The sequence below is a fragment of the Limanda limanda genome, chromosome 13 (genome assembly GCF_963576545.1).
Source record: "Limanda limanda chromosome 13, fLimLim1.1, whole genome shotgun sequence".
In the NCBI taxonomy this organism is placed as follows: Eukaryota; Metazoa; Chordata; class Actinopteri; order Pleuronectiformes; family Pleuronectidae; genus Limanda; species Limanda limanda.
Genome location: NC_083648.1, coordinates 3,870,937 through 3,887,525, shown reverse-complemented (window position 1 = coordinate 3,887,525; position 16,589 = coordinate 3,870,937). Strand labels below are relative to the sequence as shown.

The following is a 16,589-nucleotide window of genomic DNA, read 5'->3' as shown; positions in this document are numbered from 1 at the left end:
AGACTGCTCCAATTATAACCAAACATAATACTTTTTGTTTCTGTGAAAATTAAAGGTTTTTCAAAGCTTTGAATCAAATTATTTTCAAATCCTAAATTGAATTTACAAATGGTTATACGTTTGTAAACTAAAAGTCAGAATATAGATTATTAGAGTTGTGTATTGTTGTTATATATCATTATTACTTTTGATCATTGGCTCCTCGGCTCAATGGTCAGTTCTAACAAAAGCTTAGTTAATCTTTCATTAGTTAATCTGGTCATCAATTAATCACGATAATTGGCCCTAATGTTGAAATTGTCATTAATTATACATGATAAAATGCTATAAAGAATTATTGATATAAACAGCTGTGAAGTACTTAACATTTAATGCCAATATCAGAAGCTGAATATAAACATATTACAATTTTGCTTTTTTTACTGATTTGCATTCATTTATTGACCAGAATGACAATGAACATTAATTTCGTAATACAAAAAAATCTTCATCTAAATTGTACGAGCTGTTGTTTTCTTGCCCCTGGAATTTGCCCCTTCATATTGAAACCTTATATATAAATACGTTATATTTACATCCGGAGGCCGCTATGTTATTTATAGTCGGTCAAACTTGACAAACTAAACATCTTTTGAGTTTTTATGACAACAGACAGGTGAGGTGTCCAGGTGCAATATCACACTCCACCACTAGATGTCGCTGAATTCTACACACTGAACCTTTGACATATGTTTATATATATATATAAGTGTGTATGTGAATTGTGTGCACTGTTGGGTTTTTCTATAATTTTGAAGGTAGATAAAGTGCCTGGAGATAATTTTCACTATGATTTGGCTCTGATGTGTTTTATTGTGAAGGCGCAGAGCAGAAGTCTCCTCATGTGGATGCCTCTCTCTCTCTCTCTGTCTCTCTGTGTCTCTCTCTCTCTCACCGAGACGCTCCGGAGGAAGAAGGATCTGTGGAAACTGTGGAAACCGGAGGACATGCGGCGTCTCCTGCAAACTTCACCCGAAAGTCACTTCACTCCGAGCTGAACAAAGACCTCGAGGGAAGAGAGGAGGAAGAATGAAGTGAAGAGGAAGAAGAGGAGGAAGAGGAGGAGGAGGAGGAGAGCCGTTCACTCCCATTGATCCTGCACCGAGGTATTGATCCAAGGCCTGAATTTATGATAATAACTAATCTGAGCTGATTACAGATAAAACTGATTTCATATCAGGACGAAGGTTCTGGTTCATTGTCAAGTTGATTCAGGAAGCAAAACAAAATGTGTGAGCGAGTCTGTGCATGTAGAGAATCTAACACACTGCAGACACACACACACACACACAAACACACACAGAGAGACACACAGAGACACACACACTTTAAATGTCATGAGTTACCTTATACGGGTTTTTGTCCTCATAAGGAAAACAATAATGTGAGAGTGTAAACAGATGTAGGTCCCCACAACATGAGCAATACCTGGACAACACACACACACACACACACACACACACACACACACACACACACACACACACACACACACACACACACACACACACACACACACACACACACACACACACACACACGACTTCAGAGGACATTACATTGTCTCACATTGATTTCCTGGAAACTCTAAAACTTAACCTTAATTTAACTAACCTAACTTTAACTGAAACCTAACGTAAACTTCGCCTAAACCTAAGCTTAACTTAAACCTATAACCTAATTATGTGGACCGAAGGAAGACAATTCCTCATAATGTGTCTGTAGGAATTACACACACACATACACAGACACACACAGAGGGAAAGATGTGTGTGTCCTAAGCCGTTACCATGACCACCAGTGTCTCACCTGATGAGACACCAGTCCAGTCATCAGCACTAACAGGGAAACAGCTGCGTTCACTCAGTCTTCACAGATAAAGTCCGACATCGTCCTCTCGGATCTAAAGTTTATAAACATGTCGCAGCTTTTAAACTTTTGTTCCCGGAACACAAAGCTTCTCATGAAACTCTGACTCAATAAAAACCACAGAGAAAATCCAACGTGAGAAGCTTCACGTTCAGATTCCCTTCACACCCAAACACGTCGGTCACACCATGTTGTTGTGTTGAGTTTCATGTAACTGATGTCGATGACTCATCAAAAACAATTGATTAAAAGTTTATTGAAAACATCGTCTGGTTCCATCGTCTCAGATGAGACCAGATTTAGTTTTTGTTTGCTTTTTGTCTGATTCCTGTAAATTGAACATCTAAACCGACTTTATCTAAATGTTTGTTCAAGCAAAAAGGGGGAAAAGAATTTGGAAGACGCCCGATAGATGGTTAGGATTTTATCAGTCGATATCACAGATGTATTGAGTTTGGTTGATGTTTCTTATTTGTGACAGAATATAAAGCAGATATAATCTCCCCTGATCCTCAGCCCAGAAACAATAAAACTCCAAAAACGAACAACCTACATTTATTTTGAATATAAAGAACATTAGTTAATAATAAAATCCACATTGGCCTCAAAATCCAGTTTAAGTTTTTCACATTCATTGACTACATTAATAGGTACCTTAAATCATACTTAAGTATACTTTATTCTATATATACACTTCATACTTAAGTACTAATATCATTAACTTACTCACTTTCATAAAGTCAAAAAATAGCATCTTGATCTGACTCTTAATTTGAAATCTGTCTGGTTATGTTAAACATAAACTGATCCTCAAATATATTATAAAAAACACAATTTCACTATATAGTCAAAGAGTAATAAGGGTTTTATTAATGTTGCACATTGTGTTATATGTGATTCTCTATCAAACACAAGCATCTAATGATCACAGTGTAGTTCTCCCTGTGTCCTGCATCCTGCTCAGTCCCTGTTTGAGCTCTACACACATTCCCATCATGTTTTATTTGTCTTATCCAGTTACAAAGATGGTAAACAGTTAAAAACATCTTCCTCTGAGTTTCAGCTCTCGTCCAGATGAATGTGTTTCAGATCCCACTCCAGATGAATGTGTTTCAGATCCCACTCCTGGCCCAGTTGGCAGGTCCGTCTCAATGTGGTTTTACAATGTGCAGTTTCTCCTGCAGCGATCGCACGCGTGTGGGACTTTGTGCCGACTCAAACATTTTCCAGCTCCAGTTCCGCGGTTAGTCGACGTTCCTCGTTGTATTGTTCTGTGTTTTATATTTGTATTGTCTCTGCAGGGCGGCTGTGGTAAAGATGCAGACTGCTGCTGCTGCTGCTGCTCTGGCTCTGACTGTCCTCTTCACCCTGGACGGCCTCAGTGCCCAGCGGTCCAAACCCAACACACAGAACCACGAGGACGGACACACTCACAACAATGAGACCGAACCAGAGCAGAAGAAGAAGAAGCAGCCGCACATCATCTTCATCCTCACAGACGACCAGGTGTGTGTGTGTGTGTGTGTGTGTGTGACAGAGCCAGCAAGAGTGTGTTTTCTTAATTCACAAATGTAGAGTTGAAATCAGCTCCTGCACATAAAGGACATATTCAGATTATACGCACTGAAAACCACTGAGGGAGTTTCCAATCAGCCAAACGTTAATGTAAATAATATAAACAATAAAACATGTCACTGACCTCTTGAATGTGTTTGTGACTCGGTGACAGGGCTTCAATGACATCGGCTACCACAACCCCACCATCAAGACGCCCACTCTGGACAAACTGGCGGCGGAGGGAGTGACGCTGGAGAATTACTACGTCCAGCCCATCTGCACGCCGTCACGCAGCCAGCTCCTCACGGGCAGGTGTGGACTCTTTACTGGCCTGCTGGGAACACTGGGGACATTTACCAGAGAGCAGTGGACCAGTAGATCCCAGTCGAGCATTAACCAGTCCTCTTGTGTTCAGGTATCAGATCCACACAGGACTGCAGCACTCCATCATCCGGCCACGCCAGCCGAGCTGTCTGCCCTCGCACATGGACACGCTGCCCGAGCGGCTCCGGGAGGCCGGCTACACCACACACATGGTCGGCAAGTGGCACCTGGGCTTCTACAGGTGAGGACTGAGCCAGAAGTACTCATGGATTAATATCATCTGCATTGATCATTTATTATTTACTCAAACACTAAATATAAACACATTCCTGGGAGTTCCAGCTACTTACGTTTGAAACTTAATATTTTATCATTAAAAAGCCAACCTGTGGATGATCTAATGAAAAGAACATAATGAACTAGAGCTACGTTGTAGCACTAACGGCTCGAGCACAGGCAATTTCAAGGTCAGTGAAGAGAGAGCGATCGATGACCAAGCGCTCGTCTCCGCGTTGCATGCGTTTGCGCACTGCGGCAACGATAAACGCCTCACTTCCTGTAGCCAGCAGGTGGCGCTGTGATTTTAAGTCATGATTTGTAGTAGGGCTGAACGATTTGGGGAAATAATCTAATTGCGATTTTTACCCCCAATATTGCGATTGCGATTTAATATGCGATCTTTTTTCGGTCGACCAAGGCAGGTTGAGGCCCCTGTAGGTGACTCAAGCCTGCTTTGCTATCTTCTGGATCAGCGGAGTTTTGTTGTCCCGCGGCATTCTGTCTGCGGGTGAGGACAGCAGCCCGGTGCCCTACTCTCGTTCGCACGTTATAATAGCTCACGTTGCGATTAGGAAATCACGTTGTGTCATATCGCGATTTTATCGCAAATGCAATTAATCGTTCAGCCCTACTTTGTAGATGTCATCTTGTCTCACATGCCTAGTTTGGACTTGATTGAACCAAATATGTCTGAAATACAGAAGCTTGTGTTTTGATGGCGTGTAATCAAACTTTGACGCCAGGCCACGGTCACACAGTGTGATGAAATCGAATATGCCCAGTGAGTGTATATCTCCATCTTGTTTAGATGACATTCCCAGAAGTTGAAGTTGATCTGATGAAAGCCCTACGACAAGTTCATCAGAGTAAAAATGTAGAAAATGGCCAAAATGGCCACCAAATCTAAAATGGCGGGCTTCCTGTTTGGTCTAGCATATGTATCCAAGAGGCTTATTTCTTTTTCATGAAAAGACACATGTCCCTATCGATTTTTGTAGATGTAGGCCAATTGTAGTGCCTGGGCTGCCCTTTAGTGGGCACTAGTCAGTTATTTTGCCACGCCCATTCCTTAAAACCATCTGAATGTCTGCAGGGGGTGGGGTGGGGGGGGGCTGTTGCTACACACATGTAGTTTGAGGGAAGTTGAACCTCGAACACCGAAGTTACAACATTCGCCCTGATAAAGGCCCGAAATGGAAATGCAAGTCCTTCGAAATACAATAGGGCCCCCCACCGCTCGGTGCTCGGGTTCTTTCAAACATATTCATGTCAGTGTTATTATAGATTTCTGTCTTTACAAAGTGAGAACTAAATATGTGTGATAAAGGAAGGTCAGTGTTTGATTGACAGCCGATCTCTGTGCGGAGCAGAAACGTCACTTCGACGAACTTTGATCAACAAACATGGAGACAAAAGAAGTTAAAGATTTACACACAGAATCTAAATCACTGCTTTTAATGACTTGAGTCTATTTGAGTTTACAGAACTCAGCTGTGTATCCATGATGACAAACCGTAACTCCAGCATAGAGAGGCTGAGTGAATGTGGTCTGGACTCTGTGGAGGAGAGTCATGGTGTCAGAGACGCTGTAGAAGGACAGAACACCTGCCCTGTGATCCAGGTACACTCCTACTCTGGAGGACACAGGACCAGACACTCGAGTCCAGATGCTGTTGTAATAAAAGTCATATTTGTATCCATAACAATATAATGACCAAGATTTATCAATTGATCCAAATAAAGATTCACCTCCTGCTCTGCTGATATTCTTGTATGTGACGGCTACTTCAACTCCTCCTATCACCCACACCTCCATCTCCACCTCCCAGTAACAACGTCCAGTCAGACTCTCTCTACTCAGGACCTGAGGCCATTTGAATCTGTCTGGGGGATCAGTATGAAACTGTTCTCCACTCATACATGTTACTTTTCTGTTTCCCTCAGATAATAACAGATTTTTGTGTGCTGTGTTTGGATCCAGTGTGATTTCCTGTGAATATTTTAAGAAGTCAGCTCTGGTCTCTGGTTGTCGCAGTAAAACATCCACTTGAGACACAATCTGTAAAATCTCTGTCTCTGTGTCACTCAGAATGTCCTGTAGTTGACCTCTGACCTGTGACACAGCTGCTGTCACGTCCTCAAAGTTCCTCAGAGGACGGAACCTGATGCTGGATGAGTGTGTAGATTCACTGAGTGGTGACAGTGAGGGGTAGTTGTGTAGAAACTGGTTGTGATCCCTGGTTGTGTCTGAGAGTTGCTTCAGTTCATGGTCTTTCCTCTTCAGCTCAGTGATCTCCTGCTCCAGTCTCTCCTGAAGCTCTCTGACTCGACTCACCTCAGTTTCCTGCTGGGATCTGATCTGCTGCTCCCCATCAGAGCTTCTTTTCTCCAGCAGACGGATCATCTCAGTGAAGATCTCCTCACTGTCCTCCACTGCTTTATCAGCAGAGCCATTGACGGCCTCCTCCTCCTGTTGAAGCAGCTTCACGTCTTTCTCTGTGTCCTGGACTCTCTGCTGGATTGTTTGTCTCCTCAGCCCGAGCTCTCTCTGCCTCTCAGTCCTTTCTGCTGCAGCTGACACTGTGTCGTGGTCTTTATGTTCCTCCACAGAGCAGAGAGAACAGATACACTGCTGATCAGTGCGGTAGAACATCTTCATTGTCATTGGTGTTAGGATTCTAACACCACTGACACTGTGACATTAAAGCAAACTGACAACAAAGGATGATTTGCTTAATGAATCCTTTGAAGTGTTCTTTTATATATACAGCTCATTTGAGCTGTATATTGTAAAGCAGCCAAGAGTACTTCATCAAAGTTTAAAACATGTGACTTCTTGTAGCCAGCAGGTGGCGCTGAAATGATGAGTCAATATTGATATGGATCTTATCAGGGCGGGACTGTGAATGGGTGAATGAGGTTTGAGGCTGAAAGAACAATACGCAGAGGAGTTATAATAAATCACTTTTTTTTGGCGAATCATCAAAATGTCACGGTCATACCGTGTGATGAAATCATACCGAGGTATATCTCCATCTTGTTGAGATGACATTCACAGAACATGAAGTTGATCTAATGAAAGCCCAAGGACAAGTTCATCAGACTTATTTGTTTGTCATGAAAAGAGAAATGTCCCTATCGATTTTTGTACATGTCGACCAATCTTAGTGCTCGGGCTTCACTTTAGGGGGCGCTAGTCAGTTATTTTGTCACCATATATATATCTTCAGGGGGGTGCTGTTGTTACACAAATGTATTTTCAGGGAGACTGAGGCATGAACACTGAAGTTACAGCATTTCCTGTTTAACGGCGTATTGATGAACCTTGACGCCAAGCCACTAATATGGTGTTTGAGAAAAAGTCACAGTAATCTTATGCCATTATCAATGTCTTGAGCTACTTTTGACACAGTTTGACATGGTTGCAGTCAGTGATGAGGAGGAATACTTCCAAGTGTAAGATGTTCCAAAAACAAGACATTTCCTGTTGCCACCAGGGGGCGCTGTGATTTTAATTAATAATTTCTGTGTAGATGTCATCAGGCCGTGAGTCCTGTTTTACATGTGTAGTTTGGGCTCGATTGCACCATGTATGTCTGAGATACAGAACATCGTGTTTTGATGGCGTGTAATCAAACTTTTACGCCTAGCCACGATCACACCGTCTGATGAAAACTTGAAATTCGAGGTAGTTAATATCTCCATCTTGTTGTGATGACGCTCATGTCCAGATGAAGTTGATCCGATGAAAACCCTGGGACAAGTACGTCAAATAAAAAATTTAGATAACAGACAAAATTGCCATTAAATCCAAAATGGCGAGCCTCCTGTCAGGTTTTTCCCATTCCACCTTTAGACTTTTTTTTTGACTAGTTATGATTCACCTGGGCTACGATTTTTGTGAAGATCACTGAAAGCTAACTGAGGGGCTTTTCCTTAGATGGCACTGTTGAGCCATTTAGCCACGCCCATTTCAAATTACTCCAGAATACAATTACTTTTTAGGGTTTTGAATTCCCTGCAAACTTTGGTTAGAATTTGAGCCTGTCTAGGACCTGAAAAAGCCCAAAAGGGAAATACAATCCTTCGAAATACAATCGGGCCTCCCGCCGAGTTCGGTGCTCGGGCCCTAAATATTAATGTTTTTTAGTTTATCTCCTGAAATTAAGTATTGCTATTACGTCACAATGAGCTCTTTATATCAGGTCAGTGACAATCATCACCACTAAATCCTACACACACAGACGTTGTCATCCTCTAAATGAGTCTGTCTGATGGGTTGTGTGTCCACACGTGAAGGCGAAGGTATTTATAGTCGAACCGTGCGGCCACACATGACGGTGGGGGTGAAATGAAGGGTGGGGGTGGGGGGGGTAATTGTTCAAACATGTGGATAACTGCACACGTTCAGACGCTCTCTCCTCATGGTGTTGAACTTGGATGTTCGCACACAGAGCGACAGGAACACGTGTGTGTGAACAGTGGAAAGAGAAAATCAAAGTTGTGTTAATCTGATGTCGTGAAGGTGTGTGTGTGTGTGTGTGTGTGTGTGTGTGTGTGTGTGTGTGTGTGTGTGTGTGTGTGTGTGTGTGTGTGTGTGTGTGTGTGTGTGTGTGTGTGTGTGTGTGTGTGTGTGTGTGTGTGTGTGTGTGTGTGTGTGTGTGTGTGTGTGTCCACATCTCAGGTTCATTCTGGGTCTTCACGCCTGTTATCACAGTCTCACAGGTGGGATGTTGCAACTATGCAGAACTTTTACTGCCGGAGCTACGGACGTCTTTACAAACATGTTAATCATCAGGTGATAAATTCTGCTGTTTATGTGACACAGGAATAACAAAGTAAAAGTCCTCCTGTGTTACATGAATATGAATATATGAATCGATAACTCTCACTATGTTAGGAACTGGGGCCATTTTCCTAAAGAACAGTGTGTCCAGAATCCAACCCTCAGAACATGTGGTATCTCTATACCTTCTCAGCCGCGTGGCAGCTCAGCCAAGTAATAAATATCTTCATGTGCACCTCCAGCAAAAGACTCTAATGATCATAAATAATCTCATTTATTATAATTCTGTTGGAAAACCAGCACACGAGTGTTAAAGTCCAATCAAAACAAGCAGAGCTTCATGAAGCAGCTCTGTTACATAGCAGGTAATAAAGAGAAAGAGCTAAACCACAGTATTCATTTTGTTCTTTTTACATTTTCAGCTACTAGCAGCCCCGTAATACTGCTACTACTAATAACTTATATATTTGGATTTCTACAGCACCTTCCAGGGAACCTAATGCTGCTTTATTAGGTAAAGAATACACAGGAGGTAAATATTTAAAAGTAGAAGGACAGTAAGTCGAGTAAATTCCTCCACCAAGACTCAACAGTTCCCCAATGAAACCAGATTTAAATTCACTGGATCCAGATTTTTATTTGGATCTGCAGCAAATTTCACATACTCATAAATATCAGTCCCATAAACATGTCTGATTTAAATCAGGATCCATGACTGACTCAGGACGCAGAGCAGGACTCCACTGGTTTGTTAGTAAGCACGAGGACACTGGCTGTGCCGTTTCTGTTCTGCAGCTGCAAATGATTTCACTTTCTCCCAATGATCACTGACTCTCACACGCCAAGAAACACAGGAAGGAAGAGAAGCTTATCGAACTCGCTAACACCGAGGTAAAGAGGTTGCAGATTCAAAAACTAAAAAGCATCCATTGCTTTTCTAAGACCTCAAGGACACATTTCAGTGTGAAACTCCGCAGGGAACCTTTAACACTTCTGTAGAGTTCTGATGTAAAACAACACGATGGAAATCTGATGCTCACTTTTCTCCATCTTTCACATCTCCTGCAGGAAAGCGTGTCTGCCGACCAGAAAGGGTTTCGACAGCTTCTTCGGTTCTTTAACAGGAAGTGTGGATTACTACAGGTACTTTACGAGTTTAAATACTCTTCGATACTCACAGTGAATAAACAGATATCTGTGCAACTCACATTTCTCCACCGGCCTCCAGTTACGGGTCGTGCGACGGCCCGGGACTGTGCGGGTACGACCTCCACGAGGACGAGGGCGTGGCCTGGGGTCACGAGGGGAGGTACTCCACCACGCTGTTCACGCAGAAAGCCCGAAAGATCCTGGAGAGCCACGACCCGGCGGGCAGGCCACTCTTCCTGCTGCTCTCCCTGCAGGTATCACGCCGACGTTTGATTGGATCAGAAATGTAATGACTTCATCCTTAGAAGACAAACGTTCATTTGAACCGAGGAGGAACTGGTTCGATTTTGGTGGTTAAGGGTCAAGGTCACGTTGGGCTCGTACAACAAACCTCTAGCGTATTTCTTCAATTTCTACCAGAGTCAAACGTTCACTGATTAGATGGAAAGTTACAGTGACCTCATGTTATCGTGAATAATGTCGGGAACGCCCGGATTTAAACAGTCGCAGAGCTGTAATTCTACTTCTCCAATTATACACGCAGATATTTGTATTATTCTCTAATAAATTCAGAAAACAGGTCAAACCAAATCAAGCTGATGTGTTTCGATTAGGGTTTCAAAATTCCGGGAATATTCAAAGTTGGAAACTTTCCATGGGAATTAACGGGAATAAACGGGAATATACGGGAATTAACGGGAATAAACTGGAAATGTTGTGGGTCATTTATACTAACTGTATTTACCTTGTCATATACAGACATAAATATAAACATTTAGTTGTGTCATAGGCTGATTTGAGTCCTGAGGAAACTTTGGGCACTTGACTATATGCTTCTGCATCGTTGTGTCATTCTTAACATAGGTCTTTGCACAGTATTTGCAGATGTACACAGCCTTTCCTTCTACATTGGATGGGGTGAAATGTCTCCACACATGAGAGAGTGCACGTGGCATTGTTCTGTAGAATAAGATGAGAAAAAAGTTTGTAAAAAAACACTAATGCAATGCCAGAGATATAAATAGTTAGCCAAACCATTGGAATCGTCTGTAAACATATTTTACAATTGATGGATAAATTAATGGAAATAGGCTAGATGAACAGATGAACAATCCTCAATCAGCATGCTAATATATTTTCCCAGTAATATCATGGAAACTTACCTGACTAGTCCTGCACTCTACAGCAGGCCTCAGTAGCCCTGCTGTAGAGTGAAGGATGCTGGGAGTTATCTGTGCATGTGATGGAAGAATGCACAGTGGAGGGTTGAAACTCAACGTTCCATCCATCTTTAAAATAGAGTTTTGAATGATGTTTTTATTGCTCAGCGTTTAATTTGCGTATTTATTTATTTTTCAAAATTCCCGAGCCAAACCTACCATGGAAAGTTTCCGGAAATTTACTGGAAACTTTCCGCCCCTTTGCAACCCTAGTTTCGATGCTGCGTTAGTTTGTGTCTGGATTCTGAGAAGTTGCAGAAGTTGGAAGAACACAGAGTTCACGTTCAAGTCTTTATTTGTCTGACGATCCACGATGAGCATCAGGAACTTATTTAGAAACTGGCTCTTCTGAACTAGAAAACCTTTTTCATTAAAAACACGCCTCACAGAAAATGTAACCTGATGTCAGAAGTATTTCACCTCAAAAGACAGAGAGGGCTGTTTATTATGGATTTAGTTTTTATGGCAGCTGAGTGCGTTTGATTGGAAGTTTTGGATATGGAGAAAATCTAGATGATGTCATCACGAGGAGAAGAAAAATAAAGAGCTGTTGTGTTTGATTTACTGATGTTTGGGGGGAGGGAGAAACTAGGAAAATCAATAACTGAAGCAAGGAGGTTGAGGAAAGTGGGTTAACATACTTAAAATACTTAAAAAAATCTTTTAAAAAAGTTTCCTTTAAAGCCACAGTGGGTCTTGAAAAATGTTATTGAGAGATGATTGCTTCCCTCCAGGCCGTCCACACCCCCCTCCAGCCTCCCAAGTCCTACATCTACCCCTACAGGGACATGGCCAACGTGGCCAGGAGGAAATACGCCGCCATGGTGTCCACGGTGGACGAGTCGGTCCGGAACCTCACCTACGCTCTCAGGAAGTACGGCTACTACAAGAACAGCGTCATCATCTACTCCACGGACAACGGGGCCCAGCCGTTCACCGGAGGAAGCAACTGGCCGCTGAGGGGCCGCAAGGTAACTTCACATCCAGGACTGGGTTCGAGCCAGAGTTTGAATTAGTTCGAGATAAATTGAAAAGCCAAGTTGTGGCAAATGTCAGAGAGACGCCAATTAGTTGTTCTGAATATAGTGGAATGGTTTTTTAAAGTCCACTTATCTTTACGCAAAAACAGTTATCTTCACTTTCTTGGTGGTGGAAAACCCTATTTACTTTTTCACATGTTTTCTAATCATACAACAGACTCCTTCCATTACACTGCAGCTTATTTCAAGTCATGGTGGATCATGATCCTGCTGGTTTCTGACCAGAGACTATGATTGCAGCAGAACTGCTTGACATATCGTATTGAAGTTATCCTTCAAAATGTTTACCCTCATCGATGCTGCTAAAAAAACTTTAATCCTGATGATGTTTTCCTACACTTAACATCTATTGCACTTGTGTTCGTCCTGGGAGACGGATCCTCACATGTGTCTCTCTGAGGTTTCTACATATTTTTACCTGTGAAAAGGGTTTTTTGTAGTTTTTCCTGACTCTTGTTGAGGGTTAAGGACAGAGGATGTCACACCATGTTAAAGCCCTGTGAGACGAATTGAGATTTGTGAATATGGGCTATACAAATAAAACTTGATTGATTGATTGATTGACTTTCGTTATTGAAGTGTTATGTACGTGGTTGTATTTGTGTGTTCAGGGCACGTACTGGGAGGGGGGGGTCCGCGGCGTGGCCTTCGTGCACAGTCCTCTGCTGAGACGCAGGAGACGAGTCTCCAAAGCTCTGCTCCACATCACAGACTGGTTCCCCACCCTGGTGGGTCTGGCTGGAGGAAACATCAGCCAGGTCAGTGAAGCTCAACACAACCTGATGACAACGTGTGTGTGTGTTGGATCTTTGTTGCATTTCTTTTTACCGTCTCACCGCTTTTCATGGTTTGAAGTCACAGATGTTTCAAGCCGACCTCGTCAGTGACGGCTGATAAAGAGAAAGATCAGATACTGTCGACTTTTTTATTGTGTTGTAAAACCAGAGGCCGTAAATAAAGATGGACGATGTTACACTTCATGCCACGACCCAAACAGGAAGTATCTCAGACATGAAACACTTTTAGTTTGGTCCATGTCCCATCCAGTAACATGGAGAAGACAGGTTTCATGAGGACTACTGGAGCCCACCATAAGGGGGCAATAGAGACACTTTGGCTCTACTTTTTCTTCACATAGATTCAGGCTATTAAGCTTCTGGTTACAGTGCTTCTGTAAAACTGATAAATCTGCTCTTGACCTTTTGTGACTTTGTGTTTTATTTCATTGGCAAATCAGTGCAGTTTCCAAAAAGCTTTGTTGGCTCGATGTTCAAATAGATTTCTGTCGCCAACGCAGAAGAAGAAGGAAACTGTCGTAGTTACACAGATCTGAATAATCCCTGAGGAGGCTCCTGCAGTTCGAGTCTGACCCAATAATCTCCTACTGCGTTCTTCATATTCTAAAGGCAAACTCTGCTTCTCCTTCTCAGAGTCGAGGCCTGGACGGTTTCGACGTGTGGTCGACCATCAGTGAGGGGACGGAGTCGCCTCGTCAGGAGATCCTTCACAACATCGACCCGCTGCACAGAGCGCCGGCTCAAACCATGAAGTGGGACGACGACACCGACGGAGACTCAGGTGACTGACACGGTTCCAGAAGGAAAGAACAATAGAAAGGACCCATAGAAAGAAGGGATGAATGGAAGATGAAGTTAGTGTTCCTTGTAGAAAATAAAGCAATTTCTCTTTGTCTCATTTGTGTTTTCTCTGATTCGTCAGGACGCTCATCGAAAACTCAGACATTCAAGAAGCCCAAGAAGAAGAAGAAGAAGATTCTGAAGATGAAACAGAAGCAGAAGTCAGCGTTTAAGGTCAAGAGAACAAAGAAACCAAAGTCCAAACTCAAAGTTAAACCGCTCCCAAAAAAGAAGCCCAAACCCAAACCTCCGACCAAGGACTACGCTCAGCTTCAGTCCGATCACAGGTTCAAGTCCCGCTCCGCCCGTCTTCCACCCGCGTCGGGAACATCTGACCCCAAGTCTCAGCCTCGGGTCCGGTCAACTTTAACCCCCAAGTCCAGACGGACCACATCCCAGAAGCAGAACTCGGGTTCCATTCAGCCAAAATCCAAGACTCAGCTCAAATTACACTTAAAGTCCAAGTCCAGGAGGACGGTGTCCCAGCACCTGAACCAGTCCCAGACTGGGACGTCCCCCCCCACAGTCCAGTTCACCCCTGAGCCCTGGCAGACGGTTTGGGACTCGTCGGTCCAGGCTGCCATCCGGGTCGGGGACTGGAAGCTGCTGACGGGAGACCCAGGTCACGGAGACTGGGTCCCGCCTCAGGTATCTGACAGGTTTAGAATCAGGAGGTTGTCTTTTCATCTGTGTTACTGTTTTAGTTTTGTTAAGCAGCGGGATTACGCTAAAACTAGTCAACAGATTTACATTTCTGATAAAGAGACAGATCCAGGAGATTTGATAACTTTCTTTAACGTGGCGTTAGGACAGGATTCTTTTATTCGTCCGTTTCAACCCGTTTCTCATCCTCAGGTTCTCTCCACCCTCCCTGGTCGCTGGTGGAACCTCGAACGCACCTTCCCGTCCCTCCACAAATCCTCCGCCCACAAAAACATCTGGCTGTTCAACATCAGCGGCGACCCGTACGAGCGGCAGGACGTGGCGGACCAGAGGCCAGATGTGGTCCAACAGCTGCTGGCCCGGCTGGCCTACTACAACCAGACGGCCGTGCCGGTTTACTTCCCGCCCGACGACCCTCGAGCAAACCCCGGTCAGCACGGCGGCGCCTGGGTGCCCTGGGTGGACGAGGACGAGGAAGAGGAGGGGAAGTATCAGGGGGTTTACAAGAAAGGGAAGAGCAGCAAGAAGAAGAGGAAGAAGACGAGGTGCCGGCTGTGCAAGCTGAAGTCCTTCTTCCTGAAGCTGAACACCGGGATGATGTCCAACCGGATCTGAGGCTTCTCCTCACGCCAGGAACCTGACTTCAGCACTTTGAACTTTTTGTCTCGTTAACTCTAAGAAAGTGGTAACCGTGGTAACCAGGTGAGTGAATTCCACTGCATTCAGTTGACGTCTTTCAAGAACTTTATCAAACTTGTCCGTTCACTGGCGTCAATCTGTCACTTGTTCCTTCTTTTAAATTCTCTAAATTACATCATTTTAATTGTAGGAAAATCATTGACTATTAACAAAGATGGCTGATCCGCTGGTTCTCACTGCGTAAAAGTGAAGCCAAGACTCGCTGCATCACTGCCACCTGGTGGACTGAAGTGGAACAACTTGTTGTAGCTATCAGTTGTACGACCTTTACCGCAGCCGGCCACCAGGAGGCGATCCAGATGATTTGGCTTCACTTTGAGGAGCCGTCATGTAGAATCTATGAGACAAATCCAGATGTTGTCGTTGAATATGTCATCTGAGATTTTTTTTTACATTTCAATTTTATCGTTTATAAACTGACGGAGTTCTTGAAACAAGAACCGACTTTGTGCGATTGTAAAATGTTAATTTACACTGTAAACGACTAAAATGTGTGAAACAGAAAGAATCATTAAAGTGATATTGTGATTTGAGGTTTACTGTAAGTTCCATAGATCTACAAATCCAGATGTTCACAGTGACAGTGCATGATCCTGATGATGTTAAATCACTATGGTTGTTTTTCTTTGGTCATAAACAAGAAAAGAACACAGAGGAGTTTATATATTTTTCACGTTTTCACTTTATTTCCAGTGGCTTCAGATGTTTTTCTACTTTTTATTTTCAGTTATTATAAAGTGATGGTTTTCTATGTGTGACACAGGCCTTCAGATCATGTGATTGTTTGAATGTGTCGTTGTTGATGAGCCTTTTTCTGACTTTGACTTCAACACATCCCACTGTGAACAGCAGAAACTGCCATTTTAAAGTATATATTACATTTTCATATTTCATATTTAGATTTTGAAATTCAAACAGTTTTAGGGGTCAAGTTGAGTGACTGGGGTTTTTATTTGTTTGAAGGGATTATCAGAAGATGTCTGAACCCAGTGAAATAAACCAACAGGTAAATAAAACTGTGACTGCTCTGTTTTTACTTTTCCTTGAGACATTAAATAATCTATTCAGCCCAGTGAAAACACACTAAACCAGAATGCAAATCAGTGGAGCTAGATCTATGAATTTTAAAAATGAAATAAACAGCTCCATCATGCAATGTTGCAGAAAGTAAATGTTTTTTCCTGGGTCTGCACCAACATTTTAATGACTTAGTTTCAATAAAAGAGGTTTTGTAGTTTTCAAGTTATTCTGCGGACAAACAAGTGCAATGAACCACAGATGTAAAGACTTTTATGATTTTTATTTTTCCAATCAAACCTCCCACATT

The 16,589-nt window shown here is 43.0% G+C and overlaps 1 protein-coding gene across 1 annotated transcript; it reads left to right on the top strand.

The window, feature by feature from the left end:
• The first annotated feature begins 1,009 nt into the window (after positions 1-1,009).
• Positions 1,010-15,207, top strand: LOC133018454 (arylsulfatase I-like). Its single transcript, XM_061084822.1, has 11 exons — positions 1,010-1,145; positions 3,210-3,414; positions 3,638-3,777; positions 3,881-4,030; positions 9,923-9,997; positions 10,083-10,257; positions 11,958-12,194; positions 12,875-13,021; positions 13,694-13,841; positions 13,983-14,548; positions 14,756-15,207. The coding sequence occupies exons 2-11, from the start codon at positions 3,226-3,228 to the stop codon at positions 15,176-15,178; spliced, it is 2,250 nt and encodes a 749-aa protein (XP_060940805.1). The 5' UTR covers positions 1,010-1,145; positions 3,210-3,225; the 3' UTR covers positions 15,179-15,207.
• Positions 15,208-16,589: the final 1,382 nt, after the last annotated feature.

Coding starts and splice junctions, on each gene's coding strand:
- LOC133018454 (XM_061084822.1), top strand. CDS start 3,226: ATGCAGACTGCTGCTGCTGCTGCTGCTCTGGCTCTGACTGTCCTCTTC. Junction 9,998..10,082: donor GGAAGTGTGGATTACTACAG/GTACTTTACGAG, acceptor ACCGGCCTCCAG/TTACGGGTCGTGCGACGGCC. Junction 12,195..12,874: donor GGCCGCTGAGGGGCCGCAAG/GTAACTTCACAT, acceptor TTGTGTGTTCAG/GGCACGTACTGGGAGGGGGG.